This window comes from Plecotus auritus (genome assembly GCF_963455305.1).
Source record: "Plecotus auritus genome assembly, chromosome: 1".
Lineage (NCBI taxonomy): Eukaryota > Metazoa > Chordata > Mammalia > Chiroptera > Vespertilionidae > Plecotus > Plecotus auritus.
The window spans coordinates 247,156,967-247,172,191 of NC_137770.1; the positions used below are offsets into that span (position 1 = coordinate 247,156,967).

The window sequence follows — 15,225 nt, forward strand, 5'->3', positions numbered from 1 at the left end:
AGAGTGCCCGCACACTGCAGGGGGAGGGGCAGGGGCGTGGGTCATGCCAGAGGTAGCACATCAACATGCTGCTTCTCAACACGACGCTGCTACAGCCTCCAGACGGGACGCTCTGTCCGCCTGGCCAGAGCAGGGGCAGTGAACAGAGGAAACAGCCTGTGTTCCTGGGGGTGTGCGTGTGCGTGTGCACGGGTGTGAGTATAGGTGCGTGCACACGTACGTGCACATGTGTGTAAATGGTTCCGTGTGCGGTACTCAGCGGGAAACAAAGGACTGGGGCAGAAGGAAGAGGTGCAGTGACTCCCACGTCTCCCACCTCACAGAACACACAGAGCTCGGCCGGCGGGGCTCAGGGGCTGAGCACCAGCCTGTGAGCCGGAGGTCACGGTCCAATTCCCAGTCAGGGCTCGGGCCCGAGTCGCAGGGTTGATCCCCAGTGGGGGGCGTGCAGGAGGCAGCCCACCGATTTTCTCTCTCATCACTGATGTTTCTCTCTCTCTCCCTCCCTCTCCCTTCCTCCCTGAAACCAATAAAAACATTAAAAAACACACACGAGCCCTAACCGGTGTGGCTCAGTGGATAGAGCATCGGCCTGCGGACTGAAGGGTCCCGGGTTCGATTCCGGTCAAGGGCATGTACCTTGGTTGCGGGCACATCCCCAGTGGGAGGTGTGCAGGAGGCAGCTGATGGATGTTTCTCTCTCATCGATGTTTCTGGCTCTCTATCCCTCTCCCTTCCTCTCTGTAAAAAAATCTATAAAATATATTAAAAGAAAAAAAAGTTGTTCCTTAGTCACAGGAACATGCCAAGGGCGCGTGCCACTCTCCCAGCTGGCACAGATGTGGCACGTTTCCATGGTTACAGAGCATGATGCAGGACAGAGCCCGGAAAGCATTCACGGTGGGCCAAGACCAGACCTGGGACACGCCCGCAACAGAAGGCTCAGGGAAGCAAGAGCCGACCAGAAGCCAGCAGGAGGGAACGTTCCAGCACAGGAGGGACACGGGGCGGGGCGGAGGGGGCACAGGACCGAGAAGCACCCACGAGGTTCAAAGACTGACCTGGCAGGAGGCCTGCTGGGCAAAGCGTGGCACGAACCAGACCTGCGGCTAAAGAGTGGGCTGCCAGGGAGGTCGGGAGGGAGGAGACCCTGGAGCAGACAGGTCCGCTCGAGACGGAGGAGGCTGCGATGAGGCAGCAAGCGGGGAGCAGGAGGCGCAGAGGGCGTGGGCAGAGCTGTCGGAAACCCCTGTGTGTGGCGCTGCCGTTACGGGCTGCGCTTCCCAGAAAGCACAAGCGTTGGCCGACACCAGGAGGGCGCAGCCAGGGACGCCCGCACTCCAAGCCTGGCCTCGTGCTAACGGGGACCGCCCACTAGAGCCAGCGCTGCCCTCGGAGCCAACGGTACGTGAGGAGAGGCCAGGGGGCTCCGAGGTGGGTGACGGCGTTTTGTAGGAAACGCTGAGTCACAGCGGAGCCACTGTGCTCACGTGAAGCCAGAGTACGGGACCGACGGCTAAGCACACCCAGGCGGGCCTGAAGCCGTCACGGGCGCACGCTATGGCTGCGCACGCGGTTACCTTCCCCGCGGGTCCGGGCGCCACCTCGTCCAGCACGTGGGCGCAGATGTTGACCACCTTGAGCAGGTGGGAGAAGAGCTGCTCCACCATGGGCACCAGGCTGCGGTCGCCCAGCGCCGGCCACGCCTCCTCCTGCTTGGCGGCGGCGGGCGCGGCCTCCTCCTCGGCGGCCCAGGAGCTTCTCAGAGACCGGGGGGCGCTGGCTGTGAGGCAGGCACGGGGTTAGCTCCACCCCCGCGGGTGCGGGAGGAGACGCTTGGGAAACACAGGCAGTCAGACCCCCTTACCGCCCCGCTCCACCTGCCCGTCAGCTGACACCTGATTCGCCCGGAAACGGACATCCCCCCAAGCGTGCTCCCAGTTTCCACGCCGGCCACCGCCACCCCCCACCGAGTGAGCGACCCGAGGGGCGCCCGCCACCTGCTCCTGCACTGCCTCGCCCCCAGCTACAACCTGAACCTCCGTCCCCCACTCCTCCAGCCCAGTCCGGGCGCAGGGACCCTCCTCGACCACAGGAGGGCCACGCGGTGTGGGACTGCCACCACCAACAATCAACGCAGTAATTAGTCAGTAACAACACAGGACTACTCTCTGTGATTTGCATACTCACAACGGTAAGCCGACTTTTTTTGGTCATTTTTTAAAAATTTAAATTCTTTACTGTTGAAGGTATTACATGTCCCCTTGTTCCCCCACTGACCTCTCCCTGGCCGCTCCTCCCCCCCAGCACACGCTCTCACCCCCCTACTGTCCGTGACCATTGGCTATGCTCATATGCATACTAGTACATACAAGTCCTTTGGTTGACCTCTTACCCCTCACTCTCCCCTGCCGCCCCTCTGAGATGCTTCTCTGTCTCTGCATCTATTTTTGGTCATCAGTTTATGTTGTTCATTATATTCCACAAATGAGTGAGATCATGTGATATTTATCTTTCTCTCTTATTTCACTTAGCAAAATGCTCTCCGTGTCCATTGATGCTGTTATGAATGGTAAGAATTCCTTCTTTTTTACCACAGCGTAGTATTCCTCTGTGTAGAGGTACCAGTTTTCTCATCCACTCATCTGCTGATGGGCACTTGGGCTGTTTCCAGATCTTAGCTATGGTGAATTGTGCTGCTATGGACATAGGGGTGCATATATCCTTTCTGATGGGTGTTTCTGGTTTCTTGGGATACATTCCTAGAAGTGGGATCACTGGATCAAATGGCAATTCCATTTTTAGTTTTTTGAGGAAAAGCCATACTGTTCTCCACAGTGGCTGCACCAGTCTGCCTTCCCACCAGCAGTGCACGAGGGTTCCTTTTTCTCTGCATCCTCGCCAGCACTCATCATTTGTTGATTTGTTGATGATAGCCATTCTGACAGGTGTGAGATGGTACCGCATTGTTGTTTTGATTTGCATCTCTCGGATGATGAGTGACTTTGAGCATGTTTTCATATGTCTCTTGGCCTTCCTTCTGTCCTCCTTCGAAAAGTGTCTATTTAGGTCCTTTGCCCATTTTTTATTGGATTATCTATCTTCCTTTTGTTAAGTTGTATGAGTTCCCAGTAAATGTTGGAGATTAAACCCTTATCGGAGATAACATTGGCAAATATGTTCTCCCATGCAGTGGGCTTTCTTGTTGTTTTGTTGATGGTTTCTTTTGCTGTGCAGAAGCTTTTTATTGTGATGTGGTCCCATTTGTTTATTTTCTCCTTAGTTACCATTGCCCTATCTTAATCACAAGGAACAACAACAGCCTGTAATTACTGGAATCGAGAGTCTAGGTCAGTGGTCAGCACACTCATTAGTCAACAGAGCGGCAAATTCATTAGTCAACAGAGCCGTTTGCCGACCACTGTCCTAGGAGATATATGGGTAAAGAGTGCTATGACATATGTCTGATATTTTGCTGCCTATGGAGTCTTGTAGGATTTTTATGGTTTCCCATCTTACGTTTAAGTCTTTTATCCATTTTGAGTTTATTCTTGTGTATGGTGCAAGTTGGTGATCTAGTTTCATTTTTTTGCATGTATCTGTCCAATTTTCCCAGCACCACTGATTAAAGAGACCGTCTTGACTCCACTGTATGCTCTTGCCTCCTCTGTCAAATAGTAATTGAGCGCAGTGGCTTGGGTCGATTTCTGGGTTCTCTGTTCTGTAAACCTACCTCTGAACACAGTGTATTCTTGTATTATCTATCACTCATTGCTGTGTTCATTAGTAGCCGTAGTAACCTACGTTTGCCCACCCGTCCTAATCCGCCTGTTGGTCCCGTTCACAAAGCCCCTCAATGGCCTCCGCAGCAAGCAGGACAAGTCCTCCTGGGGACCCCACACCACTGATGTCAGCGGGGCCCCGTCTGCCAGCCCCGTTCTCCATCCTAGTCCTCATCCCGACATCCAGTCTTCAGATGTCACACAGTGTTTCATGTCTCCATGCCCATTGATGCTGTTATGAATGGTAAGAATAACTATGACCTGAACCTCCCCGTCCCCCACTCCTCCAGCCCAGTCCGGGCGCGCATGCTGTGCCCCTCCACCGTGTGCCCTTTCCTGCCAGCCCTTAAGTCTTGTTTCCCGCCCTAAGGGCAGCAATGACGGCCACTGTACTTCAGTTCCATGTGCCCCCTAACCTGCATTCGACGTGAGAATGGAGCCCACACATCGTCCTCTCTTACCACCCAGCTGCTGAGACAGTGCCTGGCCCACGTGCCCCTAACCTGCAATGGGAAAGGAGCCTGCCTGTGCTTCTCGCAGGGGCTGGACTGGGAAAGGGCTCCACTGGGATACTGGGCACAGGCTAGCTGCCGACAGCACACGCCACAGCACACGCCACAGCACATGCCAACAGCACACGCCAACAGCACACGCCGACAGCACACGCCGACAGCACACGCCGACAGCACACGCCGACAGCACACACCACAGCACACGCTGACAGCACACGCCGACAGCACACGCCGACAGCACACGCCGACAGCACACGCCACAGCACACGCCGACAGCACACGCCGACAGCACACGCCACAGCACACGCCGACAGCACACGCCACAGCACACGCCGACAGCACACGCCGACAGCACACGCCGACAGCACACGCCGACAGCACACGCCACAGCACACGCCGACGCACGGAGGCAACATTGATGTCAGGAGCCAGTTGCTGCTGGCAGTGACCTCAGCACTCTTCCCTCATATGCTCACTGCAAGGAAGTCCAGAGCCAAAGACCCGGGGTCCCTGTTTCCACTCAGAACCAATACCTGCAAGCAAGTTTCCGGCCAAGATCAAGGCATCCTGATGGGCGGCGAGGTCCAGCGGGAACCACGCGGACGAGAGCAGGGTCAGGATCACCGTGGCCATGCCGACGGTACAGCTCTTCCGGGACTCGTCCGCGGCGCTCAGGGGTGGCACTCTGGGGGCAGAGGGGTGCGAGGTCACGTTACAGGAACATTTTAAAGCAAACGCTCTTTTTTTATTTTATTGATTATTTTAGAGAGCAAGGAAGGGGGAGAGAAATGCCAATGTGAGTAAAGCATCCATCGGGTGCCCCCTGCACACCCCTACGGAGGATCGAGCCTGCAGCCCGGCGCGTGCCCTCCCGGTCCGCAGCGGCACCTCGGTTCACGGGATGACGCCCGACCAGCCGGGCGTGCCGTCAGCGCTAAGCTAGCAGCCCTGCTTCCCTCTGAACCGACAAGGCCTGTCGCTGGCCACGCACGGCCCAGCGAGCGGCCTCCGATTAGCTGGCATCTCTCCTGTGAACCGGCTCTGCACACACCACCTGAGACACGGAAGCCGGCGGCCGAACCGACCAGGAGCGTCTTGTGGCTTTTCCCGCTCTCGCCTCGGAGCCCTGGCACTCAGGGCACAGCAGGAGCGGGCTGACGGAAACTGCAGCTGCTCGAAGGGGCCCGTCGCCAGGAAACCGTCCCCTCCGACGGGAGCGCCCTCCACGTGGGCAAGGCTCCCCGGCCGCGCATGACGCACGACGGGCGGGGCTTCCCAGCGTGACGTGAGCCGTGTCCGCGGGACAGCAGCTCCTCCCTCCATGGCTGGGACAGCCCGCAGGGCCGCATGCCAGACACCCCGCCTGCAGCACAGCATCCCTCCGCCCACTCCCGTGGCCACCGCACTCCCGCTCTGGGTCACGTTCGATTTTCAACAGAAATGCTTCTACAAGTTTCACGCGTGGTGACTAACTCTAAAGAGAAGCAGGCCAACTGGAAGTCTTTTTGCCCTGGCCCCGAAGGGCAACTGTATCATCCTCTACACCAGAAGGCTGCAGGTCGATCCCTGGTCGGGGGCGTGTAAGAGGCAATCCATCACGTCCATGTTTTTCTCTCCCCCCCCCTCCTCTCTCTACAATCAATAAAGACGGGTCCTCGGGGAGGACGAGAAGAGGAAGTCTCTGCCAGCACACGGGGTTCCTGCAGCTGAGCCTCCACGTGCTGAGGGGCAAGCCTGCCGCCCGTTACCGGAACCGGCTCGGGGCTGCCCAGCAGCGCCTGCCCCCGCCCAGCACCCACAGCACAGAACGAGCTCCTGCGGTCTCTTCCCGCGGCCCCGGGGGCCAGGGACTGCACGGAGGAGCAGCAGGCCCAGTGAGCACGCTCGCATGGCCTGCCCGCAGGCGCCGCGTGCCGAGAAACACACTCACCCACAGTGCCAGCCTAGGCTCCAGGTGCAGACCGGAAAGGCGGCCGAAAGGAGGCACAAAGCTTCGCAGCAGCCGACCTGCGGAGGAAGGACAACGCAGTCACCGCACACAAAGGGCTGCTTCAGCCGAGCCGCCTTCCTCCAGGCTTCACAGACACAGATTCCTGTCCACCGCCGGGGCAGTCCTGGCCTCCCCCTGCCTGCACAGCCCACCCCTCCCCCCTCCCCCTGCCTGCACAGCCCCCACCCTCCCCCCTCCCCCTGCCTGCACAGCCCCCCCTCCCCCTACCTGCACAGCCCCCCCTCCCCCCTCCCCCTGCCTGCACAGCCCCCACCCTCCCCCTCCCCCTGCCTGAAAAGCCCCCACCCCCTGCCTGCACAGCCCCCACCCTCCCCCCTCCCCCTGCCTGAAAAGCCCCCACCCCCTGCCTGCACAGCCCCCACCCTCCCCCCTCCCCCTGCCTGCACAGCCCCCACCCTTCCCCCTCCCCCTGCCTGCACAGCCCCCACCTTCCCCCCTCCCCCTGCCTGCACAGCCCCCCCACCCCCTCCCCCTGCCTGCACTGTCCCACCCCTCCCCCTCCCCCTGCCTGCACTGCTCTCTGCCCTCCCACTCTGCCCAGCTGGTATGTCCACCCCCAGACCAGACTACAGGAACAGCAGGCAGGGTCCCCTCTGTCTTACAGCCCAAGCCTAGAACAGTGCCTGACACACAGAGGCCACAATAAATTCAAATATATAACGTTTATGACACTTTGAACAAATCAAAGGAAAACCAAACCGGAGAGCGAGCCCACACAATCTGAAAGGCAAGTTCAGGCTGCTCAGGACTCAGCGTGAGTTCCCAAGAAAAATCACTCATCTTAAATCAATTTTGGCAATACTCTGCCTGTCATTTTCCCGAGTATGAGAAACACATATCCTCCTATATAATAAAAGGGTAATGTGCAAATAGACCAAACAGGGGATCAAACAACCAATCAAAGCGTGATATGATAAGGCCGCTCAACCACTCGCTATGACGTGCGCTGACCACCAGGGAGCAGACAGTCAACCAGTCGACCAGTCGCTATAACATGCACTGACCACTAGAGGGCAGATGCTCCGACTGGTAGGTTAGCTTGATGCTGGGGTCCGGCTGATTGGGACTGAGTGAGATGGGCCAGACACGCCCTGGAGCCCTCCCGCAGTCCCTCCCCAGCCCAGTCATGCACTGGTGGGGTCCCTCAGCCTGGCCTGCATCCTCTCGCTATCTGGGACTCCTCGGGGAATGTCGGAGAACTGGTTTCAGCCCGATCCCGCAGGCCACTCCCCTGGGGAGGGTGCCAGATGCAGGGCTCACTGCTGGTGAGTGCTGCTGCAGCAGCGTGAGCCTCTCCCAGTCGGGACTGATTGGGGGAGCCCGCGGCAGGCACAGTGGGGCCGGGATGAGCAGGAGCGGCAGGGAGGAGCTGCAGGCGGCATTGACTGCGGGTTTCAGCCCGATCCCTGCAGGCCACCCAGAGGGACCCCACCAGTGCACAAATTCGTGCACCAGGCCTCTAGTCTATGTTATAAAAGCCTAAGTGACCATCACAGCGGAACGACCAGAACGACCGGTCGCCACGATGCGCACTGACCACCAGGGGGCAGACGCTCAACGCGGGAGCTGCCCCTGGTGGTCAGTGCACTCCCACAGGGGGAGCGCCACTCAGCCAGAAGCCGGGCTCACGGCTGGTGAGCGCAGTGGTGGTGGTGGGCGCCCTCCCGTCTCCATGGCAGCGCTAAGGAGCAGCGAGCCAAGTGCAAGCCGAGCGGTAAGGAACAGCGAGCCGGCAGGTGGTAAGGAGCGAGGCGTCCTGGACGGCGAGAGGTCCGGGTCCGGGACTCGAGGATATGTACATGTGTGTATGTGTATATGTTAACATTTCTCAAAACTTGGACCTGACCACACACAAGCATGCAGTTTTGAATTGTGCCTTTTTTCACTCAATATTACAATTCAGGTTATATCTCTGTGAACTGTTGAAAAGTCTCCCAGCATCATATTAATAAGGTGCATAATAAGTGCACTACCACCTACACTGAATTTAGTCATAATCAGAACTCAATCGTTCTTGGATTCTGGGATATTATGGTTCATTTCCAATTTCAGCATAATAAATCCTGATAAAAATAATTACGTTATACAAAATCCTTGTTGGCATATCTGGTTTTTACCCCTTAGTATATACTACAAAGTCACTGAGTCAGTTATACGAGAGACAGTTTAAACTTCTGATAAAACCCATTCAAATTATGATAGTTTTTATTTTGACTTCTATGTCTTCCTGTATTGGCTGAATTTTTTACAATGAGCATTTGCTACTTTAATAATCAAAAACAAAGTTGTTTATATTCCTATTGAAATTTTGTTCAAAGAATCAGTTTCTTAGGAAGCCCCACATATGAGTCTAACACAGGGGTGGGCAAACTTTTTGACTCGAGGGCCACACTGGGTTCTTAAACTGGACCGGGGGGCCGGAACAAAAGCATGGATGGAGTGTTTGTGTGAACTAATATAAATTCAAAGTAAAGGAGCGGAGGGGAGAGCAAGAGAACCGGATAGAACAGCCGGATCCGGCCCGCGGGCCGTAGTTTGCCCACGGCTGGTCTAACATCATCTCACCATTAAGAACTGACCAGCCCTAGCTGGTTTGGCTCAGAGCATTGGCCTACAGACTGAAGGGATTGGGTTCTATTCTGATCAAGGGCACATGCCCAGATCATGGGCTTGATCCCCAGGACGGGGCATGCAAGAGGCAGCCGATTAATGATTCTCTCTCATCATTGATGTTTCTTTTTTCTTTTTAAAAAAATATATTTTATTGATTTTTTACAGAGAGGAAGGGAGAGAGATAGAGAGTTAGAAACATCGATGAGAGAGAAACATCGATCAGCTGCTTCCTGCACACCTCCAACTGGGGATGTGCCCGCAACCAAGGTACATGCCCTTGACCGGAATCAAACCTGGGACCTTTCAGTCTGCAGGCCAATGCTCTAGCTACTGAGCCAAACCAGTTAGGGCTGATGTTTCTCTCTCTCTCTCTCTCTCTCCCCCCCCCCCTTCCTCTCTGGAATCAATAAAAATATATTAAAAAACAAAAACAAAAAAAGAACTGACCTTATGGTCCTAGTCAGTTGCTCAGTGGTTAGAGCGTCAGCCCTCACACCAAAGGGTCTCGGGTTTGATTCCCAGCCAAGAGCATGTACTTGGGTTGTAGGTGTGACCCCTGACCCAGTTGTGGCGCAGAGGCAACCAATCCGTGTGTCGCTCTCTCTCTCTTCCCCCTTCCCTCCCTTCCATTCTCTCTAAAAACCCCTGGGAAAAATATTCTTGGTAAGAATTAACAACAACGACAAAGAACTGGCCTTACAAAGGAGTACAAATGAATCTCATTAAGCCGGCCACCGGAGGAGACTCACCGTGAGCGCACGTGTGGTGGCAGTGACGAGCTGGTGAGACACGGCCGCAATGACCCTGGACAGGTTGTTTTCCATGGTGACGTCTGTGATGCTTGGCAGTAAGTTATAGCCTCTATATATTCTGACAAGAAGAGGGCGGAGACTTAAAATGTATTCTTAGAGCGTATGACATTTTCAAAATTCAAACGGCATTGAGAAGTTGAAGATTAAAGGCTACAAGTTAAAGCAGTCTTGGCTTTTAAGTTAAAGACAGACTGGAAATAAAGTGGCCATCCTATATAATAAAAGCCTAATGTGCTGTGTCTGGTCGTCCAGTCGGCCTTTCGACCAATCAAAGCGTAATATGCTGATGATATGTTAACCGCTTGCTATGATGTGCACTGACCACTAGGGGGCAGACAGTCCACCAGTCAACCAGTCACTATGACGTGCACTGACCACCAGGGGGCAGACAGTAGGTTAGCTTGCTGCTGGGGTCTGGCCGATCAGACTGAGCGAGATGGCCAAACACACTCTGGAGCCCTCCCACGGTCCCTCCCTGGCAGGCCAACCTCTCGTGTCCCTCCCCAGCCCTGATCGTGCACCAGTGGGGTCCCTCAGCTTGGCCTGCTCCCTCTCACAATCCGGGACCCCTAGGGGGATGTCTGAGAGCTGGTTTTGGCCCAATCCAGCAGGCCAGGCCGAGGGGCCCCACTGGTGTACGAATTCGTGCACCGGGCCTCTGGTTATTCTATAAAAAAAGGGCTGAGCCCTGGCAGCTGTGGGTCAGTTGTTCGAAGCTTTGTCCCACACACCAAAAGGTGGCAGGTTCGAGTCCCATCAGGGCACACACCCAGGTTGCAGGTTCCATCCCTGGTCGGGGATGCATGCGGGAGGCAACTGATCGATGTGTCTCTCTCACATCAGTGTTTCTCTCTTCTCTTTTTCTCTCTCTCTTTCTCTCCCCTCTCCCTCCCTCCCTTCCACTCTCTCTAAAAATCAATGGGAAAAATATCCTCAGGTGAGGATTAACAGAAAAATAAATAAAAGTAAGTAAGTAAATAGCCCACTCATCTAAAAATTCAAGGGCAGAGCCCTGCCTGGTGTGGCTCAGTGGATGGAGCGTCGGCCTGCGGAATGAAGGGTCCCAGGTTCCATTCCGGTCAAGGGCATGTACGTTGGTTGTGGGCACATCCCCAGTAGGGGGTGTGCAGGAGGCAGCTGATGGATGTTTCTCTCTCATCGATCTTTCTAACTATCTCTCCCTCTCCCTTCCTCTCTGTAAAAAATCAATAAAATGTATTTTAAAAAAAATTAAAATTAAAATTAAAGGGCACAGGCAAGACAAACAAAGGGGAACATCCATGGCCACGTCTTAGGTAAGACAGCATCAGAGTCCTGCAGAGGAATACACTCAGGACGCGACTCGCGCTGAACTGAAGTTTACGCTGTCACTGCTGCGTGACTCGGCGAGCTTAAGGAGGCGGGAGCTACATCCTGAAAAGAGCAAACACGAGCAAAGGAAGGTGATCTGCTCGAACACCTTCACCGGAACACGGTGGGGTTTTCGCCCTAGGAGGTCCGGCTTAGACGCAGGCCCTGAGAAGGCGCCGGGAAGGGTGCTCCCGGGACGGGCTGGCGGCCCACCTGGTTATGGTGCTGACGGAGAAGTGGGAGGCGGGCTGCGCCTCGTGCATGAGAAGCTTCAGGTAGACGCTGCTCTGGTCTCTGGCCACGGCCACGACGGGGTCCGCCTGGCCCTGGTCGCACTTGTAGAACAGCTTTGGGACGAGCCTGACGTGAAAGCGAGGCTGCTCACTGGAGGAAGCGTGGACCCCCGCGGCTCCCCACCCCTGTCAGGGGGCTAGGCCTCCATCACGTCCGCCCCAGAAGCCCACTGCTCTCTCCAGGCGTGGCGTTCTTTAGCACGTCGGAGGGATCTCCAATCACAGGCCGCACCCTCACCCAGCGACACGGAGCCCGAAGCAGAATCCCGGGGACTCTCCCAGCGGATCGGGGGGCTCCTTTCTGCACCCACGTGCGGAGCGTTTTGTGGGGTTTGCGTGAGGGCGTGGACTCCCACGCTGGCAGGAGGGGCACAGCACTTTTAGAAACGATCACTATTTTACTTGCAAACCCCAGTAACTTTCCACTATGAAGACTTGGTCATTAAGTACAAATTTTTAAGGTATAAAACTGCAATCGTTTTCAGAAAATGGTAAAGATCCAAAATCTCTGACCAGGCAAATCATACAAACCCAGGTAAGCCAGGGAAAAGCTACTCCGCACAGTTCATCGCGAAATGCAAATGAGGGCACTGGAAGCGGAAAACGTCACCAAATTTCACCTGTTTTCTTTGAGTGGTTTGGTTACAAAGGTTTTTGTTTATCTTTTATATTTTCCTTAGATTTTGTTCAGTAAACGTGTTATTTTTTAAAAGAAACACCAGATTCTTCCTAAACAACTGACACCTGTTTAACCTGTTCTGAGCAGAACGGGGCACACACAGTCCCGCGTGGGAGTGAAACCGGCCTGCTGCAGGAAGCACCCAGCCCACAGGGCCCACTGCCAGGACCCCCCCCCCCCCCCGAGAATGGAAACGGACGTCCACGCAGTCTCGTGGGCAGACGCTCACGGTGACGTGCCTCATCGGCACCAAAAAGCGGACGTGAAAGTGACCATCGTCTGGTGAGCGAGAGCACAGAGCACGGGCCCCCGGGAGGGCTGCTTCCGCACCTGCTGCAGCCCCGGCCCCTCAGGCCACGCGGGAGAAGCCAGGGCAGCAGCCACGCCCCCACGGCCCCGCGGACAGACACGGCCCGAGAGGCCAACCTCCGGAGGCCGGCGCAGCTCCTGGAGCCTGGGCTGCGGGCGGGAACTGGGACTGTGCCAACGGCCACAGGGACCTTGTGGGGCGATGGCAATGTTCTACCGCTGGACTGTGGTGATGGCTACCCAGTCCGTAAAGGTACTGGAGACCTTTTCATTGTACATTTAAGATACATGCACTTCACCTCCTGTAAAGTACACCTCAAAAAGCTATTAGAAAAAAACTGAAGAACATCCAAAGCTTGGCCTTAGTAACTCAACTTCCAAAAATGATGCAGAAACGTTTTTGTGTAGCAACGTTGACTGGAAGGAACACTGCTCATTATTTAAATGAAAGATAGCTTCAGCCCTGGCTGGTGTCGCTCGGCAGGTGGTGCCGCTCGGCACACCAAAAGGTCACGGTTCTATTCCTCGTCAGGGCACATGCCCGGGTTGTGGGCGTGATTACCGGTTGGGATTCAGGCAGGAGGCAACTGATTGATGTTTCTTTCTCTCCCTCTCTCTCTCTCCCTCTAAAAAAAAAAAAAAAAAAAAAAAAAAAAAAATTGAAAAAAGAAAGATAACTTTAATATCCAACCAAATAATCTATCTAATAATAGGATAATAAGCAAATTGGTCGGGACACTGTCACGTAACAACGGATCAGCAGGCTGCATCCTCACCCTCTGCACCAGCCTGGAGACATGAGGCTCATGTCCCCGATCCCAGCAACGGGCCCGGGATGTGAGGCTCGCATCCCCGCCCCCTGCACCAGCCCAGGGGTCCACAGGCACGTGGAGAGGCCCCTCCGCCGCAGGCCCCTCCCCCAGCTCCGGCCTACCTCTTTGGGGCAATCCATCGAGGAGCCCCGGAAAGGTGGGCAGGGCCTACCTCTTTGGGGCGATCCATCGAGGAGCCCCGGAAAGGTGGGCAGGGCCTACCTCTTTGGGGCGATCCATCGAGGAGCCCCGATAGGTGGGCAGGGCCTACCTCTTTGGGGCGATGGATCGCAGGGCTCCCGCACTGGGACAGGGCCCAGGCCAGGCTGGGGGAGTCCCGCCCCGAGTGCACTAATTCCGTGCACCGGGCCACTAGTATTGATATAAAGGCTTATCACAATCACGTAGTAAAAACTGGCACTAGTTAAAATTTCTCTCCTAGAAGTCGTTAATACGTTAAGTGGAAATTACTAGGTTATAAACTGTATACATTTTGTCCCAATTACAGAGCAAAATGTTAACAGTGACCATCTCCCAGCGGGAAGTGAAGGCGATTTTCACTTCCTTCTTAGTGCCATTCCCTGTGTTCGAAAACCTGGGCTGCAGCCTTGGCCTCAGGGCTGAGTGTCCTGCTGTGCCGGTGAGGTTTTAGGCTCGTGGGGGTGAGCAGCTGCGTTCCGATCCTTCAGGAGCAGCTGGAAGCAGGATGTGCCCTCTGGCCTCGGAACGTTCCCGCCCCCCTCACACTGGGTGCTTTCACCAGGAAGTGCCCGGAGAGAGACGCTGCCAATACCTCACTAGCGACGCGGCGGCCACGTGCCGCACCCTGGGGTCTTCGTCCCCCAGCAGGTGGAGGACCACGCTGGCGAGCACCCGCTCCTGCAGCTTCAGGCGCTGTGCGGAGAGAGGCGGCTCTGTGCTCACCCGGTTTGGCCAGCTGCTCTGGAGGCAGCGAGGGCGCGCGCAGCTCAGGCTCCCGCCCCACAGTCCCGGCGGGCAGGAGGAGGCCGGCGGGAGCCGGCAGCACGCATCAGCCGGTCCCCGCCGGGCGCGTGGCTGCGAGTCACACACGGCCGCGGGAACGTGCTGCTTACCCCGGTGTAATGGTGAGCCCCTCGGTGAAGGTGTTCCGCTTTTGCTTCCAAAAAGCTCACCAACCTGACGAAAGGAACATTTCACAATGAGAATCCATCCCACCGCAAGCACCTGATGGTGGCAGGGCGCTGACAGACCCCGTGCGGGCAGGCCGCCGCAGGCTCAGCCCAGGCGGGAGGCGGGGAGGCGGGCAGGCGGGGAGCACTCACTAAGCGGTGGGAAGACCACCTGTCACCTCCCCTCCTAACGCTGGACTCCGCCAGTCAGAGGTGCTGAGGAAGCTGCTGTTCTTCACAAGCACCACCGGCGGGCATGGCTTTGAAAGGCACCGGGGCCGCAGGCTTGGCTCACATGGGGGAGGCGGCAGGCCGCTGGGGGCGGGGGCTGCACCTCCCGCCCCTGACCGCGGCCCAGCAGGTGCTCACGCCCATGCTGTGGCCCCTCTGAGGGGAACGGGGAGACAACCCCTAATTCTCAGGGATGTTCCGAGCATGCAGCAGACGCCCGCAGAGGGCGGCCAGCACGCGCCTGGCACAGACCAGCCTCGAGACGGTGCTTGGAGCCCCCGGTAAGAAAGGAACCTTTCTCTCCGACAGGAAACCTAAGCTCCTCCGGGACCGTGAGAAACCGCAGCCCATCCAGGTCACGTTGCACACACAGCGGCCAGCCAGCCACGTCTGGGGCGGTGAGCACGCTCCCGGGGGCCAGAACTGACTCGGCTCTGATGGGAAGTGCCCAGGCTCTTCCTCCCCCAGACGCTTCAGGACTGAGACCCCGGCACTGCCCTCGGCTGCGCGGAGGGTCCGAGACCCCGGCACTGCCCTCGGCTGCGCGGAGGGTCTGAGGGCCCAGCACTGCCCTCGGCTGCGCGGAGGGTCCGAGGGCCCGGCACTGCCCTCGGCTGCGCGGAGGGTCCGAGGGCCCAGCACTGCCCTCGGCTGCGCAGAGGGTCTGAGG

At 56.7% G+C, this 15,225-nt stretch overlaps 1 protein-coding gene across 3 annotated transcripts in view; it reads right to left on the minus strand.

The window, feature by feature from the left end:
- Positions 1-15,225, minus strand: part of HTT (huntingtin) — a 110,389-nt gene that overhangs the window by 47,295 nt on the left and 47,869 nt on the right. For all 3 annotated transcript variants that reach the window (XM_080681146.1, XM_080681145.1, XM_080681144.1), the window contains 7 exons: positions 14,268-14,331; positions 13,967-14,067; positions 11,294-11,440; positions 9,668-9,788; positions 6,225-6,301; positions 4,828-4,979; positions 1,581-1,783 (listed from right to left, as the gene is read on the minus strand). In XM_080681146.1, the coding sequence (XP_080537272.1) occupies positions 1,581-1,783; positions 4,828-4,979; positions 6,225-6,301; positions 9,668-9,788; positions 11,294-11,440; positions 13,967-14,067; positions 14,268-14,331 (865 nt within the window). The remainder of the gene's footprint in view (positions 1-1,580; positions 1,784-4,827; positions 4,980-6,224; positions 6,302-9,667; positions 9,789-11,293; positions 11,441-13,966; positions 14,068-14,267; positions 14,332-15,225) is intronic.